This window comes from Cheilinus undulatus, linkage group 4, assembly GCF_018320785.1.
Source record: "Cheilinus undulatus linkage group 4, ASM1832078v1, whole genome shotgun sequence".
Taxonomy (NCBI): Eukaryota; Metazoa; Chordata; class Actinopteri; order Labriformes; family Labridae; genus Cheilinus; species Cheilinus undulatus.
The window spans coordinates 52,125,696-52,148,518 of record NC_054868.1 but is presented as its reverse complement, the minus strand read 5'-3'; the positions used below and the strand labels follow the sequence as shown (position 1 = coordinate 52,148,518).

General features: G+C 39.9%; 1 protein-coding gene across 2 annotated transcripts in view; it reads right to left on the bottom strand.

Annotated features, from left to right (window-relative positions):
* Positions 1–22,399, bottom strand: part of nacc1b (nucleus accumbens associated 1, BEN and BTB (POZ) domain containing b) — a 42,455-nt gene extending 20,056 nt beyond the window's left edge. Inside the window, exons 1-2 of one of the 2 annotated variants that reach the window (XM_041785650.1) lie at positions 22,255–22,399; positions 1,471–1,621 (exon numbers count right to left, since the gene is read on the bottom strand). In XM_041785650.1, the coding sequence (XP_041641584.1) occupies positions 1,471–1,596 (126 nt within the window). In that variant the 5' untranslated portion in view covers positions 1,597–1,621; positions 22,255–22,399. Of the gene's footprint in view, positions 1–1,470; positions 1,622–20,997; positions 21,082–22,254 lie in introns of those variants that run through there. The other variant, XM_041785651.1, reaches the window with a different exon arrangement.
* Positions 22,400–22,823: the final 424 nt, after the last annotated feature.

The following is a 22,823-nucleotide window of genomic DNA, read 5'->3' as shown; positions in this document are numbered from 1 at the left end:
ACGCCTTCGTTCCGCAACGCTGTTCTGTATGAAAGCGACTGTTCCGCAATGGGGGGTCGATCTTGTCCCACCTCTGATCCGGATTGAGAGGTAGTATCAGAGCCGTAACAGAATTTTCGGCGACGAGTGTGAAAAGACATCACGGCATTCCGCAACGGCGAGGGTGCGCTGCTGTCTCCATAAATGGGAGATTTAAAAACCAGCGCGGTTTAATCGAGCGGCATTTCATTGGAGAAAACAACAGCGGGATAAAACAAAGAATAATGTGGATTAACGGGAGAGACTGCGAGGTTAGAGAGCTGATCACACTCTGTACAGGAGAGGAGAGAGCAGACACATCTCTGCTCACAGCAGCGTCTGAAAAGTTCCATGATGTTTTCAAGTGAGCTTGGTACTCTTAAGTTTCCGACCTCCGACGTAAATACGTGCGCTGTGACACTGCTTAAAGTCAGACCTCCAACTCAGAAACATTAAGGAAAAAAAGTCTATAGGATCTAATCGATCAAAATGAATGTTCATGTTATTTTCCCCGTATTTCATTTAGAAAATACAAAGTTTTGAACCGAGCAATCCTGAGTTTCGAGTTTCATTGAAAACAGCAGCTGCTGCCATCCAATTATGGGACACCAGGGTGTGTGTAAGCTCGGGCGTGCACGGCTCTGTTACACCTTTGTGTGAATTGCTCGTTGCAGAACAGAGACCGACATTCCTTGTCGCCTTTATTGCGAAATCTCTGTGTAAAAACGGCCCTTGAGAGGATTGTGAAATGAAGCCTGAGGCATAGAATCCAAGCTGCTTGAGGTCCAGAGTAAAGTTTGCACAGTCAGTGATGGTTTGGGATGCTATGTCATCTGCTGGTGTTGGTCCACTGTGTTTCATCAGGTCAAAGGTCAACGCAGCCATCTACCAGGAAGTTTAAGAGCACTTCATGCTTCGCTCTGCTCACCAGCTTTATGGAGATGCTGATTTAATTTTCTAGCGGGACTTGGCACCTGCCCACACTGCCAAAAGTACCAAAACCTGGTTTAAGGGTCATGGTACCCCTGCGCTTGACTGGCCAGACCTGAACCTCGTAGAGGATCTGTGGAAGAGGAAGATGTGAGGCACCAGACCCAACAACGCAGAAGAGCTGAAGGCCACTATCAGCTGCACTGCTGCAGCAACTCATGTAAAAGGAGCCCAAACCAAGTATTGAGTGCTGTAGATGTTCATACTCTTCAGTAGTCCAACATTTCTGTATTAAAAATCCTTTTTAAGTAACAATCTAATTTTCTGATATACTGAATTTTGGGTTTTCATTAGCTGTAAGCCATAATCATCAACATTAAAAAAAATAAAGACTTGAAATATATCAGTCTAAATTTCACTTTTCAATTGAATTACTGAAACATGGAGACAACTTATAATGGAGCAGTAAATTTAAAGTTGTCATCCTTTGAAAGGGAAATAATTTATTATATCTTTTGGCACCTTAAAGGCGTGTCCCTTGACGACGACGGAGACATCACAGTAGAGGCCCTGCAGCCGCTGCTCGTTCAGACACTCCAGGATGTTGTTGCCAAAGTTAGGGATCGCCATCTGCAGCGTCTGAGCCATAACGCTCTGCCCAGCACCACAGGGTCTGCAGGAAGACAGAGAGGCAGAGGTTGAGGAACAGTTAACAGGACTGGAGAGGAGAGGAAAAAAGAACGGGAAGAGACAAATCAGACAAGTGATGAGGAAAGGAGGACAAGATGAGGAAGCCAAATATGAGACAAGGAAACAGAAATTAGACGGATGATGAGAAGAGAATAAGAAAGTGAGGCAAACATGACAGAAATTAGGAGGGAGGAACTTCAAATGGAAGAAACAGGGTAAGTAAAGCCTATGATGATTAATAAATTAAAGTATTTGGTAAACAACTTTAATTCAAAAGTCAAAATCCAAATGAAAGAGAATTTTGGGCCACCAGCGACAGTTATATAAGCCATCTTTCTCCTTTTTTAACCTTCTTTCATTACATCTAATTCACAGTTAATAAACTGTTTGGTGGTTTTTTGGCCTACTTTGTTATTTTCCCAGTCAAAACACAGTCGCTTACATAACTCGTCTATTTCACTCGTCTTCGTCACAAAGAAGCGTGTGATCAAACGTGGAGGGAATTGTCAAACCCATGACGTCTATAAAATCATCTTCGGAGTGGACCCTTTTTTGTCCTAAATACACAAAATATACATAGAAGAGGTACTCTAACATCAAGCAGAAGTAAAGAGACTAGAAGAAAAAGGCAGCCACTCTGATCTACCCAGCAAAAACATTTTATAAGAGATCATGACCTCCCAGTGATTGATGGTGTACAAGCTTAGAGGATAGGCTAAGTATTGGGCCAGAAGCTGATTCTAAGTGGATGATGCTGAGCTCTTAGCCTGGCTGCAACCCAAAACAAACCACTAATAGGAAACAATATGATAGTGGTGATGAGCCGTGTTCCTCCACTGGGAGGAAGACTCACAGACGAGACCTAGTAACCTAAGCAGCAGGCTGCTGCATCACCTCCAGCTCATCTTGTGAACACAGCGCAGAACGTGCTGTGATGAGGCAGCCAAAGAGCGAGAGGTTACCGGGAGGGCAGAGCGTTCTTCATTTCTTTGGAAACTTTGATCAAACTGCCGCAGATATTCAAGCACTGTTCGTGTTCTCTTGAACTGTAGCATGAGACAAAATCTTTGCCTTCTGTTTGACTTAATAGTAAAGGCTTTAAAACAATAAGAAAATACCATCTTTAAGCGTCTAAAACTTTTGTTTTTATTCATTTTTGGGCCAAAGGTCACCCCAGTCTTTATATAAGCAGCCAAAAAGACACTTCAATGCCAGACAAACCACAGGAAAGCCTGGATTCTATCATACTGGAGAAGATAATGTTGGTTTTTAGTGATATTTGACAATTTGGTTCATCTAGAAAGGATCAAGGGGCGACAATTCCTGTAAGCAACAGCTGTATCTTTGTTTACAATGTATTGGGATGTTAATTTTTGACCAGAAAAAAAAATTAGCTCTACATACAAGCAGATAAGCTAGATGTCTTTAACACTTAGAGGAGGTTGTGTGCATTTTTTTGCACTTTTCATTCTTTGATTATTTTGGCTGTGTCCATGCACATGACAAGAATTTTGACAAGACTGTATATTTCTATCTGATCTTGTTACTTCCAGCTCAGTTCCTACAGTAAGTCTAAAATACACTGTTTACAAGAAAGAGTCATACTCAAGCTGTTAAGCGCCAAAAATGCACCATTGAAACCCATTCAAATGGCAGTTTCTGTAATTTTTTTCTTCCATTAAAGCCTAATACATGCATTTTATTACATCTGAGTGTCAATCTGGGTTTTCATTATTTTTTTCATATTTTTTAAATCCAAAAACATGGTGATATCATGACAAAAACATGCATTCAAAGGGTTAAAATCTTTAAAAATTAATAATTATTTGATATCAATAAATAGGCCAGTTGTAGGTGGAAAAAAATAGCTGAATGAAAGTAGAATAAATTATTATTTTTATTTTATATTTTTATAGCTACAGTTTTAAAGTTTAAAAAATAACTCATTGTTAATTTTGAGGATTATATCAGTAATTTAAAGATTGTAATGACCATCTATTATCTCCTGTTCAGGGTCGCTGTGGACTGGAGAAAATCCCAGCAGTCATGGGGGGAGTAGCAGCATAAACTCTGGACTGGTCACCAGTCAATCACAGCGCTGGCATGTAGACATAAACAACCAGGCATGCTCCATTACACACTCACAGCTACGGCCAATTTAGAGTCACCAGCTAACCCAGTAAGTATTTCTTTGGTCAGTGGAAGCTGAAATAGCCAGAAAAAGCCCATGCATGCACAGAAAAAATGCGCAAACTTTGCACAGAAAGGCCCCATCTGACAGTGACTCTAACCATTGTACCATTTTATTGAAAAATGGATCTACAGTTTTACTTGGCAGAGACGGCTCTACTCTACAGATGCTCCCTGGGTTAGTCAAGCAGCATGCTTTGACTTTCCAGGGATTCCGTAGCTGTAAACCCCCATATGGATAGATAAATTAATGACAATGCATACTGAATACAATAAAATTAGTTCAAAGCAATTAATCCACAGTAGCATGAATCTCAATATGAGGTTGCATTAAGCTTTATACTATAAAGGAGGAGGCTGGGGTGGAGTTAAGCTTTGCCTGCAGAAGCAGCATTAATGCAAGCAGGGATTAGTGAGAAGTACATCATATTTGTGTTGAGAGAAAGAGCTGTGATTGGCTGTGGGAGCCTGGAGGCTATAATTAGGATCAGCTGGCCATCAGCTGATCGCAGCAGGGAATATGACTGCACGATCTAACGCTGGGTTTGATTTATCACAATGAAGAAAAGAGGGAAGACATTAGAGGAGATAGAAAGTACGGCTCTTTGTGGCTTTAGGAAATGCATTGCTACCCAGCTGAACAATCACAGAGCTTGTGGTTATTGTTTCGAGGAGGTGCATGTTAGCTTTGTGCATAGGCTTTTGTAGAGTGTAGATCGGATGCAGAAACATAAATCTGGCTTTAATTTTTTATTTTATTCTGATTTGGGCACTTCACAAAGTCAGCGTTATGCTGCAATAAAAAACTGAGCTTGCAAAGTCCTGATGTGCTTGAGAAAGTGTTTGGTGGAGCTTGTACACACATAAAACATGCACATGTCCATGTTAAGAAAAGTCCTACCATATCAGCTGCCTCATTGTGAACCAGGAAAAACCCTGAATTACAAGTTTGTACAATCCAAGATATTGACTCTAAGCTGGAAAAGATGGATTCAGTCTAACTTTTTATGACAGAAAAATACATTTTAAAGCTTCATTTGCACTGTAGCACCTTTAGCTAACTTGTGGGTTGGAGTTAATTCAATAAATTACTAAAAAAGACAGAACCATATTGCTAAGTTATTCCCCAAAATTCCCCAATGGGAGTATGTTGAGTGAAAAATAAATTTTTCTCTGTCTGTATGGACTTTATAGATTAATTTTTTGGTCATTTTTTTCGATAACTTTATTCAGTCTAACTCTGTTGTATAATTTCAAACAACCAAACTTGTTACTCTGTTTCAGTGATACTCAACGTGTGGCTCTTCTGTGATTATTTTTGGCTCTTTTATGTCTCAATTTGAAATATTGTTCCCAAGAAAGACCTTAAAAAATGGAAACTTTGACCTCAGAAATTATCCATTGCACGTCGGATTAATCCATTTGTTTCCCACACTTATACAGTTGGCTTTAATTTTCAACCTTTATTTTTTTGTCTGTATATTTCTGTTGCCCTTATTTGAATTTTTTTTTTGCCATTTTTAATCTATTTTCACTGCTTTAAGCCTTCTTTTTCCACTTCCTTTGCCACTTTTTGCCCGTTTCTGCCACTTTTATCCCACATTTGTCACTTTTTTCCCCAGGCAAAACCTCTCAACCCTTTTTTTTTTTTCTAACTGCAATTTTTTTCTCCTTTTTTTGCCACATTTCGCCCATTGAGGCTGCTTGCTGACATTAAATGCCACTCTTTTCCCCATTTTTGCTGCTCTCTGCTGCCATTTTTCCTACCTTTTTGCCAGTTTAGTCACTTCTAGACTAATTTTTGGCACCTGTTTTATTACCATTTTTGCCATCGGTAACTTATTTTTGGTAACTTCTCATCCTTTTTTGCCAATTGTGCTCCCCATTTTTTCACTTTTTACCCAGTTTTTACCATTTTATGCCTACTTTGCTCCTTTTCACCCATTTTTTGCTGTTTTTCAACCATTCTTTGCCACCTTTAACTTTTTTTAATGCCACTTTAACCAATTTTTGCCACTTCACCACTTACAATGTGGCTCTTGCAAAGGCATTTTTCAACAATTTGGCTCTTAGGTTGAGCACGGTTGAGCAATGCTGCTCTACATAGACTAATCGTGTCTGCACTATGCACCAAAGGACAACAGCCATAAGATGATCCATGCAGTTCCATCAACTTCTAACAGAATAACTTTATTTAGGCCACCTCTAATGCATGAAGAGAAGTGTGCACTACAATAACGTACATGAAACCTTTGCTTAGTTTTAGGTTTAGGTCATCAGAGCATTATGAAGAAGTAGGTCAGCTAAAAAAAAGCCTTAAACCATCATTCATCACTGGAGAGCCCGACTAAGCAAATTCATATAGAGCTGAATCCTTCACCTCAAAGCTCCAGTATTTCACCATCATTTGAAAAGGTATCTCGCTCACTCATTGGTGTGTAGCTCTCATGTAGTCACAAAAGCGTTAATTACAAGTCAGACAAAAAAAGAGAGCCATGTCAAACGCTGAGTAAGACGTTCTGCTGAATTGCACAGCACTATTTTGGGCGTTTAGCCTTAAGCGAAAGAAGAGAGGCAGGGTGATCAAAGCTGAAGGCTCTGACATGTATCCCTTCATGGGAAATCATACAGAAACTTGTCACAAGTGAAAGAAGAAGAGTTCAGACTTTTGCTAAAACGGAAGCATGGCAGTGTGGTAATTTGGTTAAACCTTGCTGATTGGCTTTTGTTAATATCACTCTGAGAGACTGGACAACTTTTCACAGTAGACCTCACTGCTACAGGCAGACGTCCCTCTGCAAAGCTCTCCATAAAAACAAACCAAAAACAGCACTCTGAAACAAGGCTCAACTTTAAGAGGAGCCTCAACATTTGTCACTGAAAACTATGAAGAAAAATCCTTGTCAACCATCTTTTTCCACAACAAAAACAACACGATAGCAAGCTGGAAAAATAGACCTTTGATTGTAGTTTTTATTAAGATAAGACAACTCTAAAATGTTTGGGGTTGGCTTTTCAGCATTTAAAATCTGAGATTTCTCCACTGTGTATATAATCTGTCAAAATACAAGCAGAGGTGAAGCTTTTATATGAACATAACGGATTCACTACAAGATGAACATAAAATGACATACACAGAACTGTCTGTATAGATGCTGCTAAACACATTTCATCCTGCCATAGCCTGAGGGACAACCAATCAGCCTCTTCCCAACAAACACACTGAATTTCACTTATTCATTTATTATCTTTTTATATTTGTTTTTATTTCATTTTGTATTTTTTTTCTATTATTGTTTAGTCTTATTGTTTTATCTAATTAATCAGATTTATTTCATTATACATTGATTATTTGTGTTATTATTACCTCCGCCAAGGAGGTTATGTGATCTGGCGAGTTTGTTAGTTTGTTAGCAACGTAACTCAAAAAGTTGTGGACCGATTTTGATGAAATTTTCAGGACATGTCAGAAATGGCATAAGGAAGAACTGACTGCTAGCCATCATTCTCGTGTTTGTGGTAGAGGTTTTCCCCTGCCCTTGAGATGATAGCGATGTATATTAAAGACTGATCTTCAAGTTTTCAAACTGCAGGTTTCAATCTCCATCCCTAGTTTGGATCCTCTGAAAGCTACCACACATTAAGTTGGGCTTTGGTGGCTTTTATCATCTGAGTATCGAGGCCTGAGGGATGAACTGTTGGCAGTTTCAGCAGCACCACATTCAGAACTAGAAAATCACTCAGAGAGCACAGACCTCCGCCATTAGTCTTATCTCCCAATAGTGAAGAATCCTTTCAAAAATTCCTAGATCCGTCCCCATGTGCCCCCCACCACAACAATCGCCGATTACTCCCTCCCCGGTGGGGTGCAAACATGGTGAGGCAAAGCACTGGCTTCCCTACTTGTGGACTGTCATGGTGGAAGCAGTGCCTGCCAGTGCCAGCAGATGCACTGACAGTCTCACCCATGCTCTCACTGGACGACTGAGAGTCATGGCAGAGGGTGAATATTCCTCTATTCCTCCCAGCATTGTGAGTATTCTCGCTACAATTCGCTGTCTTTCTCTCTGTTACACTTCGACTCCTCTTCTCCACCGGGCGTGCGTCTGTCAAACTCTATAAACTCCGAAACTTTGAATAGAAACACACCCAAATGCTGCTGGGATTGAAGTTACTCATGTCCGCCATCTCCTGGTGTAAAGTGGTAACAGCACAGACCTCCACCATTAGCCCTATCTCCCAATAGTGAAGAATACTTTTAAAAATTCCTGGATCCAGACAGTGATCCGGATCACTCCCAAAATCTAATCAGTTCTTCCTTATGCCATTTCTGATATTTCCTAAAAGGTTCATCAAAATCCGTCCAAAACTTTTTGAGTTATGTTGCTAACAAACAAACTAACAAACCAACTAACAAACCCTGCTGATCACATAACCTCCTTGGCGAAGGTAATTAGGCATTTCCTGATACCAGAATCTTAAACTTCAATGTAAGATATTATAGATTATGGAAGGGCAAGCTAAATGCATTTTGGCCAATTTGCACAAAAACTTTGGCAACATTTCAGACAGCGTGCAAAAGTTTGCCCATAACCAGTCCTCTTGCACATTCCTGCCTGTATGACAGATCTGGTTTTGGTACTTTTCAGTGCTATCAATCATTAAATACAAACAACACATGCAAATTCCAACTCTTAATCCACCTACTCCTGGTATTAGCTTCCTTTAAATAATAAAACAGAATAAGAGCTTTAAAAGGTGCATATGCCCCCCTTGCCATCTAGAGATAGTGGTTGGAGCACACAGGTGTGAATGTGAAGCAGGAGGCCAGGGTGTGCATTCTCAGCAAACCTTCCCCGGTTGATAAATAAAGGTTAAAAAAAGGCCAGCTTAAGCAGTCCTGAGCGCAGGCCTAACACCTACGTAAGGGCGCCACCGAGAATAAAAGGGCCATCAGCATTTCATCATAATTAATTTTTAAGTTTATAGCAACTAATTAATTTTGATAGATACGGCCATAACACCAGGGGCAGTGGGCTGAGGGAGGGAGTAAAGCCTGTCTATTTACAACCCCAGTGCTGCACTCAGCATGAAGAGGCTTTTAATTTTATATTTCAATGTTTAAAGTAGAAAATTATAGGTCAGTTCCTACTGAGATAAAGATTTAACAACAACTTTGGTGCTCAACATCTCAGGGTGGGAACATGACACTTGGAATCAGCCACAAGCTAACATTTGTTTGTGTATTAATTGTGTAAAGTGTCTCTATTATGTTAATTAGCTTAATTAATTGACCGGCCAAAACAATGTGATTGTAGACTCCTTATTAGATTTGGGAACACTTTGTACAATCTGATGTGAATAACATTTCCATCATTTAAACCCAGACAAGCCCCAAGTGAATAAATTAACTTCATTTTCTGCTACTTATTTTGTTCAAATCGATAATGTTTTGACATAACCAAGTTCATGTTTGCTGGCTATTGTGCCTCCTAGACACAATATTGCACCTTGACAGTCCGTGTCGATGTGAGGAAATCAATATGCATTACTTAAATGTAATTATTATTCAGCTCAAGTGGCTAGGGGTGGTATTTTTCCATGCATTTTTGGTTCTGGTCCAGGCTTTGTTTACATACCGTTGTCCTCCTTGTACTAAGATGTTGTGATCTTGACAGTAGTGCATTTCTGTGCTATTAGAGATGATGAAAGCATCTATGTTTGTTGACAGAGCAGCTGAATTACGATGTAAAGTTGCAGGTTGATTTTGAATGCATGCTGGGAAAACTATTAAAATGTAGCATCAACAGTAAAGCATCTGCCCCTTTGGATGCCTAGAGAATGCAACAGAACCAGTGTGTCTCAATGGAGCTTTTCTGCAAAAGATGCTTGTTTTAAGGTGTAAATATGTTTTCAGCAAAAGGCAAAAACAAAAAGCAGCAATGTAGGAGAGTTTATGTACTAATATTTAAAATCATGCAAAAGCTTTTCAGGATGCAATTTGTAAAACAAGACGTACTGAATTTGCAGCCCAGTAATCTGATGGGACAGTAGACATTTAAGGATGTGCAGATGGGTTCTTGGGTCAGATATTAACACCTAACTGACTCAAATTAACCCAACATGCCAGATAGACTGTTTCATATGTCCATCACAAATTATTTGTGCATATTCATCTGGGAAACCTCCCATAGAAAGTGTATGGGAAGGGCAGGACTTTTCAAAAATGGCTTGTAACATGATTGGACAGATGTTCTCTCTCTCACATTCAATATTGGCAAACTAGAGCAACAAGACAGCATGAGCAGATGCAGCTATGGAGCCTGTAGTTGGATAAAACTGCCATGGCCGGTCGGCAGAAGGACAAAAAACACCTTCTCCACCAAGTAAAGCTTTCACTGTGGCTCTGTGCTCTTGCTGTAATAAACAAATGCCGCCCAATTCTGAGAAAACTGCTGCTTCACAAAAGCTACATGCAAGCTAAAGCAGCAGCAGCCATTGCAATTAGCTTTCTGTTCAACTAAACCCAGCCTGTAGCTACCAGCTTGTTAGCCTCCAATGACAATGATTGGTCGGATCATTTTTCAGCCCTAGCATAAACGTAGACTGTAGCTTTCCAATATGCTCTTCCTGATGAAAGACGTGGAATCTGGCCAGTCCATCGACTTTGCAACGTTAGAGTCAAATAGCTACATGAGGCCAATCTTTAAAGCTTAAATCTATGCTACTCTCTTTTTATGGCACTGATTTCAGTATACTACTTTTATGGCACTGATTTCAGTATACTACTCGGTCTGTGCATCAGGGTTAATTTTGTCGACTAAGGCCTGCCATACACTAGACAATTTTTTAATCTGAAACGATTTTAAAACCATAAGAGACCACAGACTTCAGGACAATTTCCAAATATTTTTCATCTTTAATCCTCTGAACGCACACACTAGACGACTCAGCCAGACTGTCAGATCACTGGAGACCACACACCTGCCGACATGCCTACGGCCTTGCATGATCATGTGACTTCAGAAAAAAAAAAACATGGATGTCTGTCGATACCGTCTTGCTGTCTCTCCACAACAGGCTGTCCTGGCATGCTTAACAGGTGCAGCAACAATCATAAAACAGGGGAGAGACTCAGGATGAAATCCTGGCTGGAATTAAGGTACAGTTGTGTTTATGGTTTGGAGCAGTGAAAGTACGTATGATTCATCTGGTGACGCTACCCGGTGTGCTCGCTCTTATTGGTTGTTATGGGTACTCAGTCAGCGGCACTACGACCTAGAATCGTAAATTTCAAACATTTTTGATATTTACGATTCAGGGTCTGGGAGGCTACGACGGGATTTGGAGCAGTAAATGAATCATGTTGACACCACACACATGCAGAATACTCAGACAAATAATCGTTTGTGATGAGGCTCCAGTCGGTATACGCCCCCACAATCATTGAGGGAGTCAAATCTTGGCTAAATCAGGCTTAAAATCCTGTAGTGTGTGGCCGGCTTAAAACTATGGCTAAAAATGTTTGTCGACAGCTTTTTATCCATGAGAAAAACTAGACCAAGACTAGCAAAAAATAGATCTTTGATGAGTAAAACTGAAAAAAGTAAGTTTAGTTTTCGTCAAGATGACTGAAGCAAGACTAAAATGTTCTTCAATTTTCTCTGGGCATTCAAAGTCCATGATATTTCTCCACTGTGGGTAAATCTTTCAAAATGCAATGCATCTGCATCTATTCTGCCTCTCAGCTGTAGAAGTCAGGGACCCCAGGTTTGAAATGGTGCAGAGAACACACTAGCATGATTTGGTACCAGATTTAGGCAAGAAAATAAATGCTTGGACTAAAAGTAAAGACTAAAATGTGTTGGAGTTTTCGTCGACTGAAACTATAAAGGGTAGAAACTACTAAAATGGGACTAAAACCAGTCAGAAGACTAAGACTGAAATGAAAAGAATTAACACAGCTGGGCATTCAACTAGGCAGAGGCAACACAGCATGGAGGAAGCTAACAACAAAAGCCAAGTAGTTTGGTTGTACCTCAAGCTTTTTGTGCCAACAACTGCTCTGACCACAAGAGTACGATGCATTGATGCAACAGTTTAACAGTATCAGCCGATCTATAATCTGTAGACTATCAGCAGACATCAGCAGCCGCTGTGGTTTGAATAAATGCCCAATGTCGTGTCAAATTTACTGTTGCAGCTCAGACCTGCTGATTCAAAAAGGTAGTTTTATATTAAGCAGAAGAAGTTGCCTGCTGGACAAACTGAATTTTTTCTGAGCAAAAAAAATGCATAAAAAATTGGCGATGTGGAAGTCTTACACCAGAAGAAGTGCTAAGTGATTGATCAAGTTTCAATTTCAATCATGATTTTTGCTTCCTGATCGTAAGAACAAGATAACTGAGATTAAACTATTACTTTATCACACATCATTATGCACATATTTTCTCCACAGGTTTAATCTTGTTGTAAATATTTCAATGCTTACTGTCAAATCAGTGTTTTTGTGTATTTAGTTTTATTATGCATCATTATTTATGTTCTATCTGCTCATTTTTTGCTTTTTAAAGTAATAAGAGAATTAAAGTTTGATGAATGCATGCAATGAAAATGTAAAATCTATTTTTACCAGAGTTGAGCAGCCCTAATGGTGGTAAAACAACGAGTTAAAGCAAATAAAGAAGCAAAGAAGTTAAGTTTGTTAGATGCATTGCAATGGCTGGGGAAACTGATAAGTAACAGTTTGAAAAAGACACAACACTTGGAACCACGGTACAGTTAATCATCATGTAAAAACGTTCAAAAGACGTTCTGTCTGACCTTTAGAAGAACATGCAAGAACATTTATTTGCAAAGCTAATGAATGTAAAACTGATTAGTTTCACTGAAGATACCTGGAGCTATGAAGTCACTAAACAGCGCTGAGCTACAGCCTTTAAACTTTCACAGATCACGCACTAGTCACCCGATTTCAGCTGCCATCGAGGCGAGGCTTTATCAAACTAATAAAGTGCATGACACTTTAGGAGACAATGAGAAGTTAAAGTCTGTTTTCATTAGCACTGAGAAATGGCAGTGTCAAAACTGCAGGAAAATGTTTTTACTCGGTAACTGACCCTGATAGATTGGTAAGTAAGGTTTTATAAACATAAAGAGTTTTCTGTGCCAAAACAGACAACAGACTTTAAGCCTGGCTAGATCACAATGATAACTCATGCTGCACACTTGACCTTGTAGGGGGAAGTTAAGTTTAGAGTTTTTAAATTAATTTCTAATTTTCCTCCTGATGATGTGCCCTTCAAGCAGTAGAGATTGTGTGCTGAAAGAATGGTTATGTAAGGGAACTTGTTGAACTGTAGCATTAAGTTTGAAATGACTCACTGAACAAGCCTTAAAGTTACAGCAGAAACTTTCTACATCACATCATGAGGATGTACATGCATGCAGTTAGTGATGCAGGAAATCAGAGCCTGCTTCCAGGCGCTCTTCCCCTGTTTGCTTCAGATATGACGAGCAACTTAAATGTCACACCACAGATCGGTAAGAGAGCCAAAGAATGATGAGGAAACAGCAGCTATAAACCACCACACATTACTTTTTATACTTCTTTAAATATTTTCCTCCAAGTCCACATCTGTATCATTATTATTAGATTATGGGGGTGATTATATACAGTTTAGTTAGGGATGCCTAAATCTCAGATAAAAAAACATCTTTGAGGGAGCGCAGATGGTCGAGTGGTTTAAGGCGCTACCCATGTACGCGGGTGGCCCGGGTTCCAATCCGGCCTATGGCCCTTTACCGCATGTCTCTCCCCACTCTCTTCCCTGTTTCCAAGTCTATCCACTGTCCTTCTTCTATCAAATAAAGGCATGAAAAGGCCCAAAAATAAATCTTAAAAAAACAAAAAAAAACAGAACATCTTTGTTTTGATAAATAGAGCAGCATAAAGACCTCGCAAGGAGCGATGCAACAAGAATCCTACAGTAAAGACAACTCAAGCACACAATGGGATGCTTCATTCATTACGTGTTCATTTATGTGTGTTAAATAACACTATTATCAAGAAGCTACAAAAATGTTATTATCAAGCCCATTCACCAGGCTAAACAACAGAAGAGGATAAGGGCCACTGAAAAAAGATTTTTGTGATGCAATAATTTGTTTTGTTTCTCAGAATTCTGACTTTAATCTCAGAATTCCGGCTTTAATCTCAGAGTTCCGGCTTTAAGCTCAGTTTTCCGTCTTTAGTCTCAGAGTTCCAACAATGATCTCAGAATTCTGACTTCAATCTCAGAATTCTGGCTTTAATCTAAGAATTCTGGCTTTAATCTGAGAATTCTGACTTTAATCTCAGAATTCTGACTTTAATCTCAGAATTCTGGCTTTAATCTCAGAATTCTTACTTTAATCTTAGAATTCTGACTTTAACCTGAGAATTCTGGCTTTAATCTGAGAATTCTGACTTTAATCTGAGAATTCTGACTTTAATCTCAGAATTCCGGCTTTAATCTCAGAGTTCCGGCTTTAATCTCAGTTTTCCGTCTTTAGTCTCAGAGTTCCAACTATGATCTGAGAATTCTGACTTTAACCTGAGAATTCTGGCTTTAATGTTAGAATTCTGACTTTAATCTCAGAATTCTGGCTTTAATCAGAGAATTCTTACTTTAATCTCAGAATTCTGGCTTTAATCTGAGAATTCTGACTTTAATCTGAGAATTCTTACTTTAATCTCAGAATTCTGGCTTTAATCTGAGAATTCTGGCTTTAATCTGAGAATTCTTAATTTAATCTGAGAATTCTGACTCTAATCTGAGAATTCTGACTTTAATCTCAGAATTTTGGCTTTAATCTTAGAATTCTGACTTTAATCTCTGAATGCTGACTTCTGCTGAACTGAGCCGAATGACCTGCTAATGAATTAAATAAAGCCGAATTGTTTGACAGTCCTAGTAGAAATTGAAACTAGCTGTAGTTTATTAAAATACATTTCAGTTTAAGGAATAAAGGTGATAAAGAAACAAACTTCAGCTGAGGTAGGTCCATTAATTCTTCTGTAAACTGAAAAATCTAATCAAACACTCTGCCATTGTGTATGGCCAATATATTAACTATCAGCAAAACTTTTCATACTTGAAGTTAGAGAGTATTAATTTTTTGAGCTATTATCTACCAATATCATGTTGATAATATTGTGCATCCCTAGTTTAGATGTAAAACTTTAATCCTAAAATCACTTTAAAGTTTGAGGAGTAACAGAGGAAAAGATTTCAGATGACAGAGGGTTGTTATTCCAGCCTCAAACTACACAAACTACTTTATAAATACAGCCGATATTTACAGACGATATAACAGCAGAAACGTTCAGAATGATCTGCTGATGCAGACATGTCAACAATACACTGAATTTGAACCTGCTGGTTTAGCACAGATTTGAACACCAGATTAATATCTTTAACTAACGGGACTTCAAACTAAGTTTGGGGGATTTTACCTCGGCCACTTTAAGTGGATTAGTGAGCGACCAGCAGCAGATGAGCTGATGGACTTGTTTTCCAGCCAGCAGTCAAAGATGCTGCATTTAGTTTTAATTTGATTGACAATGCTGATGTCCTTAATAATGACGGTTAATCCAATTAGAAATAAAAGGTGTAACTCAATGAATACAATGAAAATGAAGGAAATTGCTCAAGAAACCAATTAGAATACCACTAGTTTTCTACTCTTTATAAACAAACATTCAATCTAAAAATGTCACTAAAGCAATGATCTACCCATTGTCTTCCTGCTGAGCTAAATACCAGCCCTACTCTGCTTCTCCTCGGTAGAGCCGTGCTGGTGTTCAGAACAACAGCACTCTGTCTTGTCTGATATTCCTAATTATTGCTCAAGTGTGACAAAGCAAAGTTTTCCTCCTACACGAGTAAAGTGCATGCCTCATTTAAGTTCAGCACACTGCGGAGCATTGAGACTTCAACCAAGGGCATCCTATCCGCCACCTTTCACTACTTAAAGGGCAGAGGTCACAACAACTTCCAGGAAACATAAAAGGAGAGTTAATTCCCACCACTTGACCCTTGGCCTGCAGGGCCCCATGTGCCCCATTATATGCTCTGACTTAATGCTAAACTGCACGTGTCTCTCTCCTCTCTCTCTCTCTGTAAGGCTGGTGGGAAGCTTGACCATTTTAGCCCTGGTTTTGATCCCCATTTTTGATCTCCCAATATTTAGAAGGTGCAGCCTAGTTCGAGGTGTTGTAAACAATTTTTGGTCCCAATAATCCTGAGGGATTTGATGTTAATATGATTATTTTACTAATCTATTTAGAGCCTTCCTGATCTGGAATTGTAAGAATAAAAATGTACAATTCCAGATCAGCAACCTCCAACAGAATACCTGCAATTCCTGTATCACCCAAATACTGTTGACAAAAATCAGCCATCTGCAAATAACGTTCCACTTGATTATAAGAAAATCACATTAAAATGTGTTGCTTTTTCAGGCTTATTCTGCTGAGGTGAGCACGAGTAAAGCCGCAGTACAGTGCACTGATTCCTCAGATGAGCGGAGCTACTCCTGGGAAAAGAGAAGAGACAGCCTTTAAATAAACACCACATGGAAAAGTGAATCTTGCCTTTAAACTGAAGATGATGACTGCAGATGTATTTTGAGACTGAATTTGGTTAAAACTGTTTAAGTCTGTGGCTTCCCACATTTTTAAAACCAGTTAAAATTAAACAATCTTGGCACAGATGGTCTAGCAGTTAGGTTGTGCCCTGTGGACCGGCTGCTTGAATTTAAGTCTGGCCTGTGGCTCCTTTCCTGCATGTCATTGTCCACTCTGGCATCCCTGAAAATAAATCTTTACAAAAAAAAAGGTTCAGAAAATCACGTAGGGTGCAGCCAGCTTTGGCATTAATGCTATTACAGCTGTTAAGAATAACATATTTTCCCCATCACTCACTCAGAATAGATCGATCCACACAATCAACATCACCCCACACTGCTAAGGCCAATTCCCCTGGTCTTACTCAGATATAATCTAAATCACACATGTGCAAACCTCTGTGCACTAAAAAATCATCTAGCACACTTTAACAGCGGCATTCAAAATGCAGCACCCTGATTATCAATCTGTCTCAGTCATGCTGCAGCTATGCAAACTCAATGTGAAGAGCACTTCAATTACGTGTCAGTTCAGCTGCAGTAATGAATAAATATTTCTTTTGTTAGCTGATTTTCCCTGTTCTGTTTCTAATTTACTCAAATAGGTGACTTTACTGGGTTTTTCCACATAGTACATGGAATAGGGCACACTTCTAGCAGTGCTGCAGGCTATTTTAGGACAAAAACATGACACATCACCAAAGGGATGAAAGGAAACTTGGTTCCACAAAATACCTGAATGCTTTTGAATTGATAATATCACTTTTCATGATGCTGTTAGATAGAAACATAAGGCATTCCAGTTGTTCAGCTACCCTGGTGTTTTAGGATACAGCTCTTTGTCTTGTTCTTCTCCTGGACACGTGAAAACTTCTAATTACTTATTCAGACACTGGTACCTTAGAACAGAGGTTCTCAACCTGGGGGTCATGAGAGACTTAGAGGGGGTCACCAGATGCCTTCTAAAAACCAAAGAATATTTCAAAATGATTTCAAATTGTATATTTTTCATTTTAAATTTAAAAAAGCATTAAACTGGTTAAATTGAATATAAAAGACTGTTATTTGTTGTGATATATGCTGAAACCAAAGTAATGTTTCAAATAAACCTTGAAATGTAAGTCTGCACATGACTAATCTCACAGTGGGGTCCCCGGTCTCTCACACCTTTATTTTTGGGGTCGCGGGCTGAGAACCCCTGCCTTAGAAGCTGGTACAGATTCATGTTGGACCAGCACAACCGTCATAAAACTGTTTTTAATTTTTACACAGGTCTAATGAAGGTCTGGTAAAAACGTATTCTATAATATGTGCTGCAAATGGTCACAGATTTAAGGCATGTGACATTTTTTTGTTGCAAATTAAATGCCCCTTTTCTATCAGTACGCTGTGAAAAGAAAGACTTGATAGGATATGTTGAAGTAATAGGGCTGAACGATTTTGGAAAAATAATCTAATTGCAATTTTTTTCTCCCATATTGCAATTTCGATTTGATATGCGATTATTTCTTAACTCTTTTATTCCTAAACAAGGGCTGATAAGTCTTCAAAATTATCTGATTATGATGATTTGGACTCGTACTGCAAATTGGATATGATTGGTGCATTGCAGGGTTTTTGTAATTCTCATTATTTTATAAGAAACTAGAAAAGCACTTAGAGAGCGCAGACCTCTGCCATTAGCCCCATCTCCCAATAGTGAAGAATCCTTTTAAAAATTCCTGGATCCAGATGGTGAATGGGATCAGTCCCAAAATCTAATCAGTTCTTCCTTATGCCATTTCTGACACTTTCTGAAAATTTCATGAAAATCCGTCCATAATGTTTGGAGTTATGTTGCTCGCTAGCTAGCTAACTAACTAACTGACTAACTGACTAACTAACTAACTAACTAACTAACTAACCCACCTGATCACATAACCTCCTTGGCGGAGGTAAAAAGTACAAAAATGAAAGTAGGATTTTTTTATAGACTATTCTAAAAAATTGCCACTTGAATGACTGCATGATATGTCATGCATAACATCTCTGCTGCCAAAAAAAGTTTAAAACTGGTATTTTGACACAAATTTCAGGTCAAAGAAATACTACACATTCTGCAGTTTCAAAATTGCAGCATATGGTGATTTAATCTAATTTCTGATTGACTGCACAGCCCTACAAACTAACTACTACTAACTACAGTTAAAGTTAAAGTTAGTAAAAACAAGACTTTTCATTTACTTCAGTTTATAAACTTAAATCCAAGACCTGTTAATCACTGAAGGGGATTTTATTTAATCTTATTTTGTTTTGTTTTACTCAAATAAGATGTTTCATATCATGTGTCTTGAAAGCTGATACTGGTTGCTTGAACTTCCCTCAGGATTATTAAAGTATCTGTCTATTTATATACTAGGGATGCACCATATTGGATTTTTGACGATATCCAAACAAATGAACACATTTATTTACACTTTAAAGTGTAAGGAATGATAATGAAAAAAAAGCAAAAGACTTCAGCTGTCACACATCTGTTGATCCAGCCTAAAAACTCCAAACTTATTTCTTTGTACGGCCAATAAAGGCAGATTTTATGGCAGGGATACGGGTCATGAATAATAGCAGATTTTTTCATATCTACCAGTAAAAAATAAACTTTTTCAGGTAATATCTGCCAATATTATACTGATAGTATTGTGCACCCCTATTGGTTTTGTTTCTACAAGTATAAGATGTCTTTAAAGCTGCTACTGGATGCTTGATTTTCCCTATGGATTAATTAAGTATCTGTCTATCGTTCTAGTAGGGATGCACAATATTGGATTTTTGCCGTTATTGAATATGCAGATAATTAAAAAATAATTTTAGCGGACATTGATACCGATATCTAAAAGTAGTTCAGCTAAGACCTGAAATTTCAGTCCTTAAAAGACACAATTTGAAGTGTGAGTATAAACAAACTAACAAATTTCAGTCATTAACTAGCAAAACACCCACAGAGCGCAGACCTCCACTATTAGCCCTATCTCCCAATAGTGAAGAATCCTTTCAAAACATTCCTGGATCCGTCCTCATGTGCCCCCCACCATGGCATTCGCCGATTACTCCCTCCCCGGTGGGGTGGAAACATTGCCTGTCGGTGCTAACAGATGCACTGACAATCTCACCAATGGTCTCACCGGACGACTGGAAGTCATGGCAGTCTCCTCGACCGGGCGTGCGTCTGTCAAACTCTATAAACGCCGAAACTTTGAATAGAAACACACCCAAAATACTGCTGGGGTTGAAGTTACTCATGTCCGCCATCTCCTGGTGTAAAGTGGTAACAGCACAGACCTCCGCCATTAGCCCTATCTCCCAATAATGAAGAATCCTTTAAAAAATTCCTGAATCCAGGCGGTGATCCAGATCACTCCCAAAATCTAATCAGTTCTTCTTTATGCCATTTCTGACATTTCCTGAAAATTTCATGAAAATCCGTCCATAACTTTTTGAGTTATGTTGCTAACAAACTAACAAACTAACTAACAAACCCAACTGATCACATAACCTCCTTGGCAGAGGTAAAAACACATTTAAGTGTAAGGAATGTTGACAAAGGTCTGTTGGCGCAGCCTAAAACTGTACTAGCTTATTTGTTTCTGTCCAATATTTATAGCTGATATCTGTAGATTTTTATAGCCAAAATACTGGTTGTAAATATCAGAAGAAAAGTCCATATCTGCCGAAAGAATAACTCAATTTTTAAGGTTATATCTGCCGACATCATGCAGATAATATTGTGCATCCCTATTTGTTTTAATTGCTTCATATATAGTGTCTTTAAAGGTGCATCTGGATGCTTAAATTTCCCCTAGGAATTATTAAATATCTATTCATCAGAGCTGTGCTTTTTTGGAGTAAGGAGTGTTAGGAAGAATGTGTGGTTTTGACTGCTGTTTCATTTTGCAAGGAGTTTTGACAAAGTTAACTCTTCTCAGTCTGTAAAATGTGAGACAGTTCCTGGAAATATACTGAGAAAAAAACTATAATCTCCAGTGATATAAACTCTGTCTACAGAGACAAACCACATGCTCCAGGTAGCTCCCAAATACCTAGAAGTAACTTGATCATCGCAGCCGGCTTGAGGGCATATAATCAATCAAAGCACCCATTTGCATCAATGCTCGCACATGCTTGTGATATCAACATCAATCACTTCCTAATCATATTCAATTTCCTGGTTAAGGGGGGTTAAAGGTGGCCTGTTAGCTAGTAGCAAGCTAACGCTAAGGCTAGCAGTGGCATTAGTAAAACACTTCAACTATACATTTACAGCGTTAACATGCCTTTATATTACACTGAATTAATTCCAGTTATGTGTGGCTGTAAGTTTAAGAAACATTTGAGGCTGAAGAAGACAATATTTAGCGACACTCGTGTGCACCTAATTGTGGCTACAGAGTAGCCTCCCTAGAGCTCAAACTTCAAAAACGAAATGTTATTTATACGCATGAATTATACATCAATTAATCTCACATGAAAGTCTAGCAGAGCCGATGTCTCGCCGGAAGACGCCTCGAAAGAGAAACAGCCCGCCGGCAGCGGGGCAAGCAAGGCAGTCAGACCGGGCAGAGAGCTCTCTGTGCCCCGCCGTGTGCCAGCCTCGATGCCCGGCAGGATTTGGGAGTCCTCGGATGGCCCGGGCCGGTGTGTGCGTGCTTTCCGCGAAGGGAGGGAGGGAGAGAGGGGAAGGAGCGGGGAGTGCAGCAACGGAAAAAAGGACAAAAAAAGACAGCAGCTCTCCTTTTTTTTTTTTTTTTTGTAATGCCAGATTCCCCTTCCAACACGCACAACCGTCCGAGGCACCGAGGGGGACACGAAATCTGACTGCCACAAAAATAGTCAAGGGGATGAAATATTCAGCAGTTCTCCCAGTCTTCTCTTTCGTTGTCCGCTTACACCGAGTTCCCTCCTCCTCCAACAGCCGAATGGCAGCAACCGATACGGGACAGACACACGTTGTTCCCCCCTCTTCAAAATGTCGCTTATGATATATCACAGCGAATAAATTATTTATTAAATCCCCACTAAAAGGAGAGCACCCAGGAAGCCACACGGGCTGCTTTCACTTGTCCGAACTCCAATCTTAAACTGTTATTTCTTTCAACAGAGTGGAGCGGAGGGCGACACTGGCCCTCCATCTTTACCCGACATCAACAGGTCATCCCGGGACACAAATGCGCTGCAACTGTGGGCGAGACAGACGGATGGATCCGGCATGGCGAGGCGAGAAGAGAGAGAAGAGGAGGGGAAAAGAAAGTAGGGGGCTGGCTGTAAAATCTTAACCCGTTTACCGACGGGACAGTCGGGTGTTAGGCGAGCTGCTGAGTGGTAAATTCAGCATCTTTTAAGTTTTTGTTGAGAAAGTTGAGGAATGCGGGAGAATGGAGAAGACGCGGAGGACTTCACTCACCGGGGGGAAAGGAGGGGGGGGACAGCCCGCGGCGAAGAGTGAGTGAAGCCGGTGAAGTGGTTAAAGTTTGGTCTGTCCCCATGAGCCCATCCCCCATAGTGGCTAGCACAACTTTACCACCTCATCCTCTTAAAATACAACAAAACAACAAAGCGAAAACCGCCGCAGACCATACAGCGCCCTTATACCCGAATTTAAGAAGGTACCCCCCGCCGCACACAAACATTCAGGGACAGTTGGGGTCTCGCGACAATCGGCCGACTCGTCCCAACGGCCGAGCCCGTACCGTTGTCCTCGTTGACCCGCCGTGCTCAACTTACCCCCTCGGCTGTATTCCGCTGGAAAGTGTTTCAATGGAGGACCAGCGTTGAATAAGCGGTGTAGTGTCTCCCTCCGCCTAGCTACAGGCAGCCATTCATTGTGACTGACTGACTGTATGTATGTATGCTGTGTGTGAGAACCAGCAGCCGGAGCACGCACACAATTCATGCATATACTTTCATGTGCACGCACTCAAACATGCAAGGCGAGGAGAGAGGGGAGATGAGCGCGGAGCGATCGGGGGGGGGGCGCAGAGGAGCCAGAGCGGGGATTTTTTGTAACTCTCCCAGGGGTTGCAGACAGATCGCAGAGCTACCGATCGGCGAGACAGACAGACAGGTAGACAGACAGAGAGACAGACAGGTGTGGTGGCGGTGTGCGTCGTCTCACTTCTTTAACACGTACTGGAATTTCCTCTGCACCTTATGAAGGCTACAGTGATTTCAGGACTCAGTATACGTCAGGCGAAACAAGATGTAGGGTAAATTCAGGATGATTGTAGGGAAGGGAATCAGGGCCACTGATAAAAATAATATTGGAGAAACTTTTAAAAAAAAAATTCGGATTC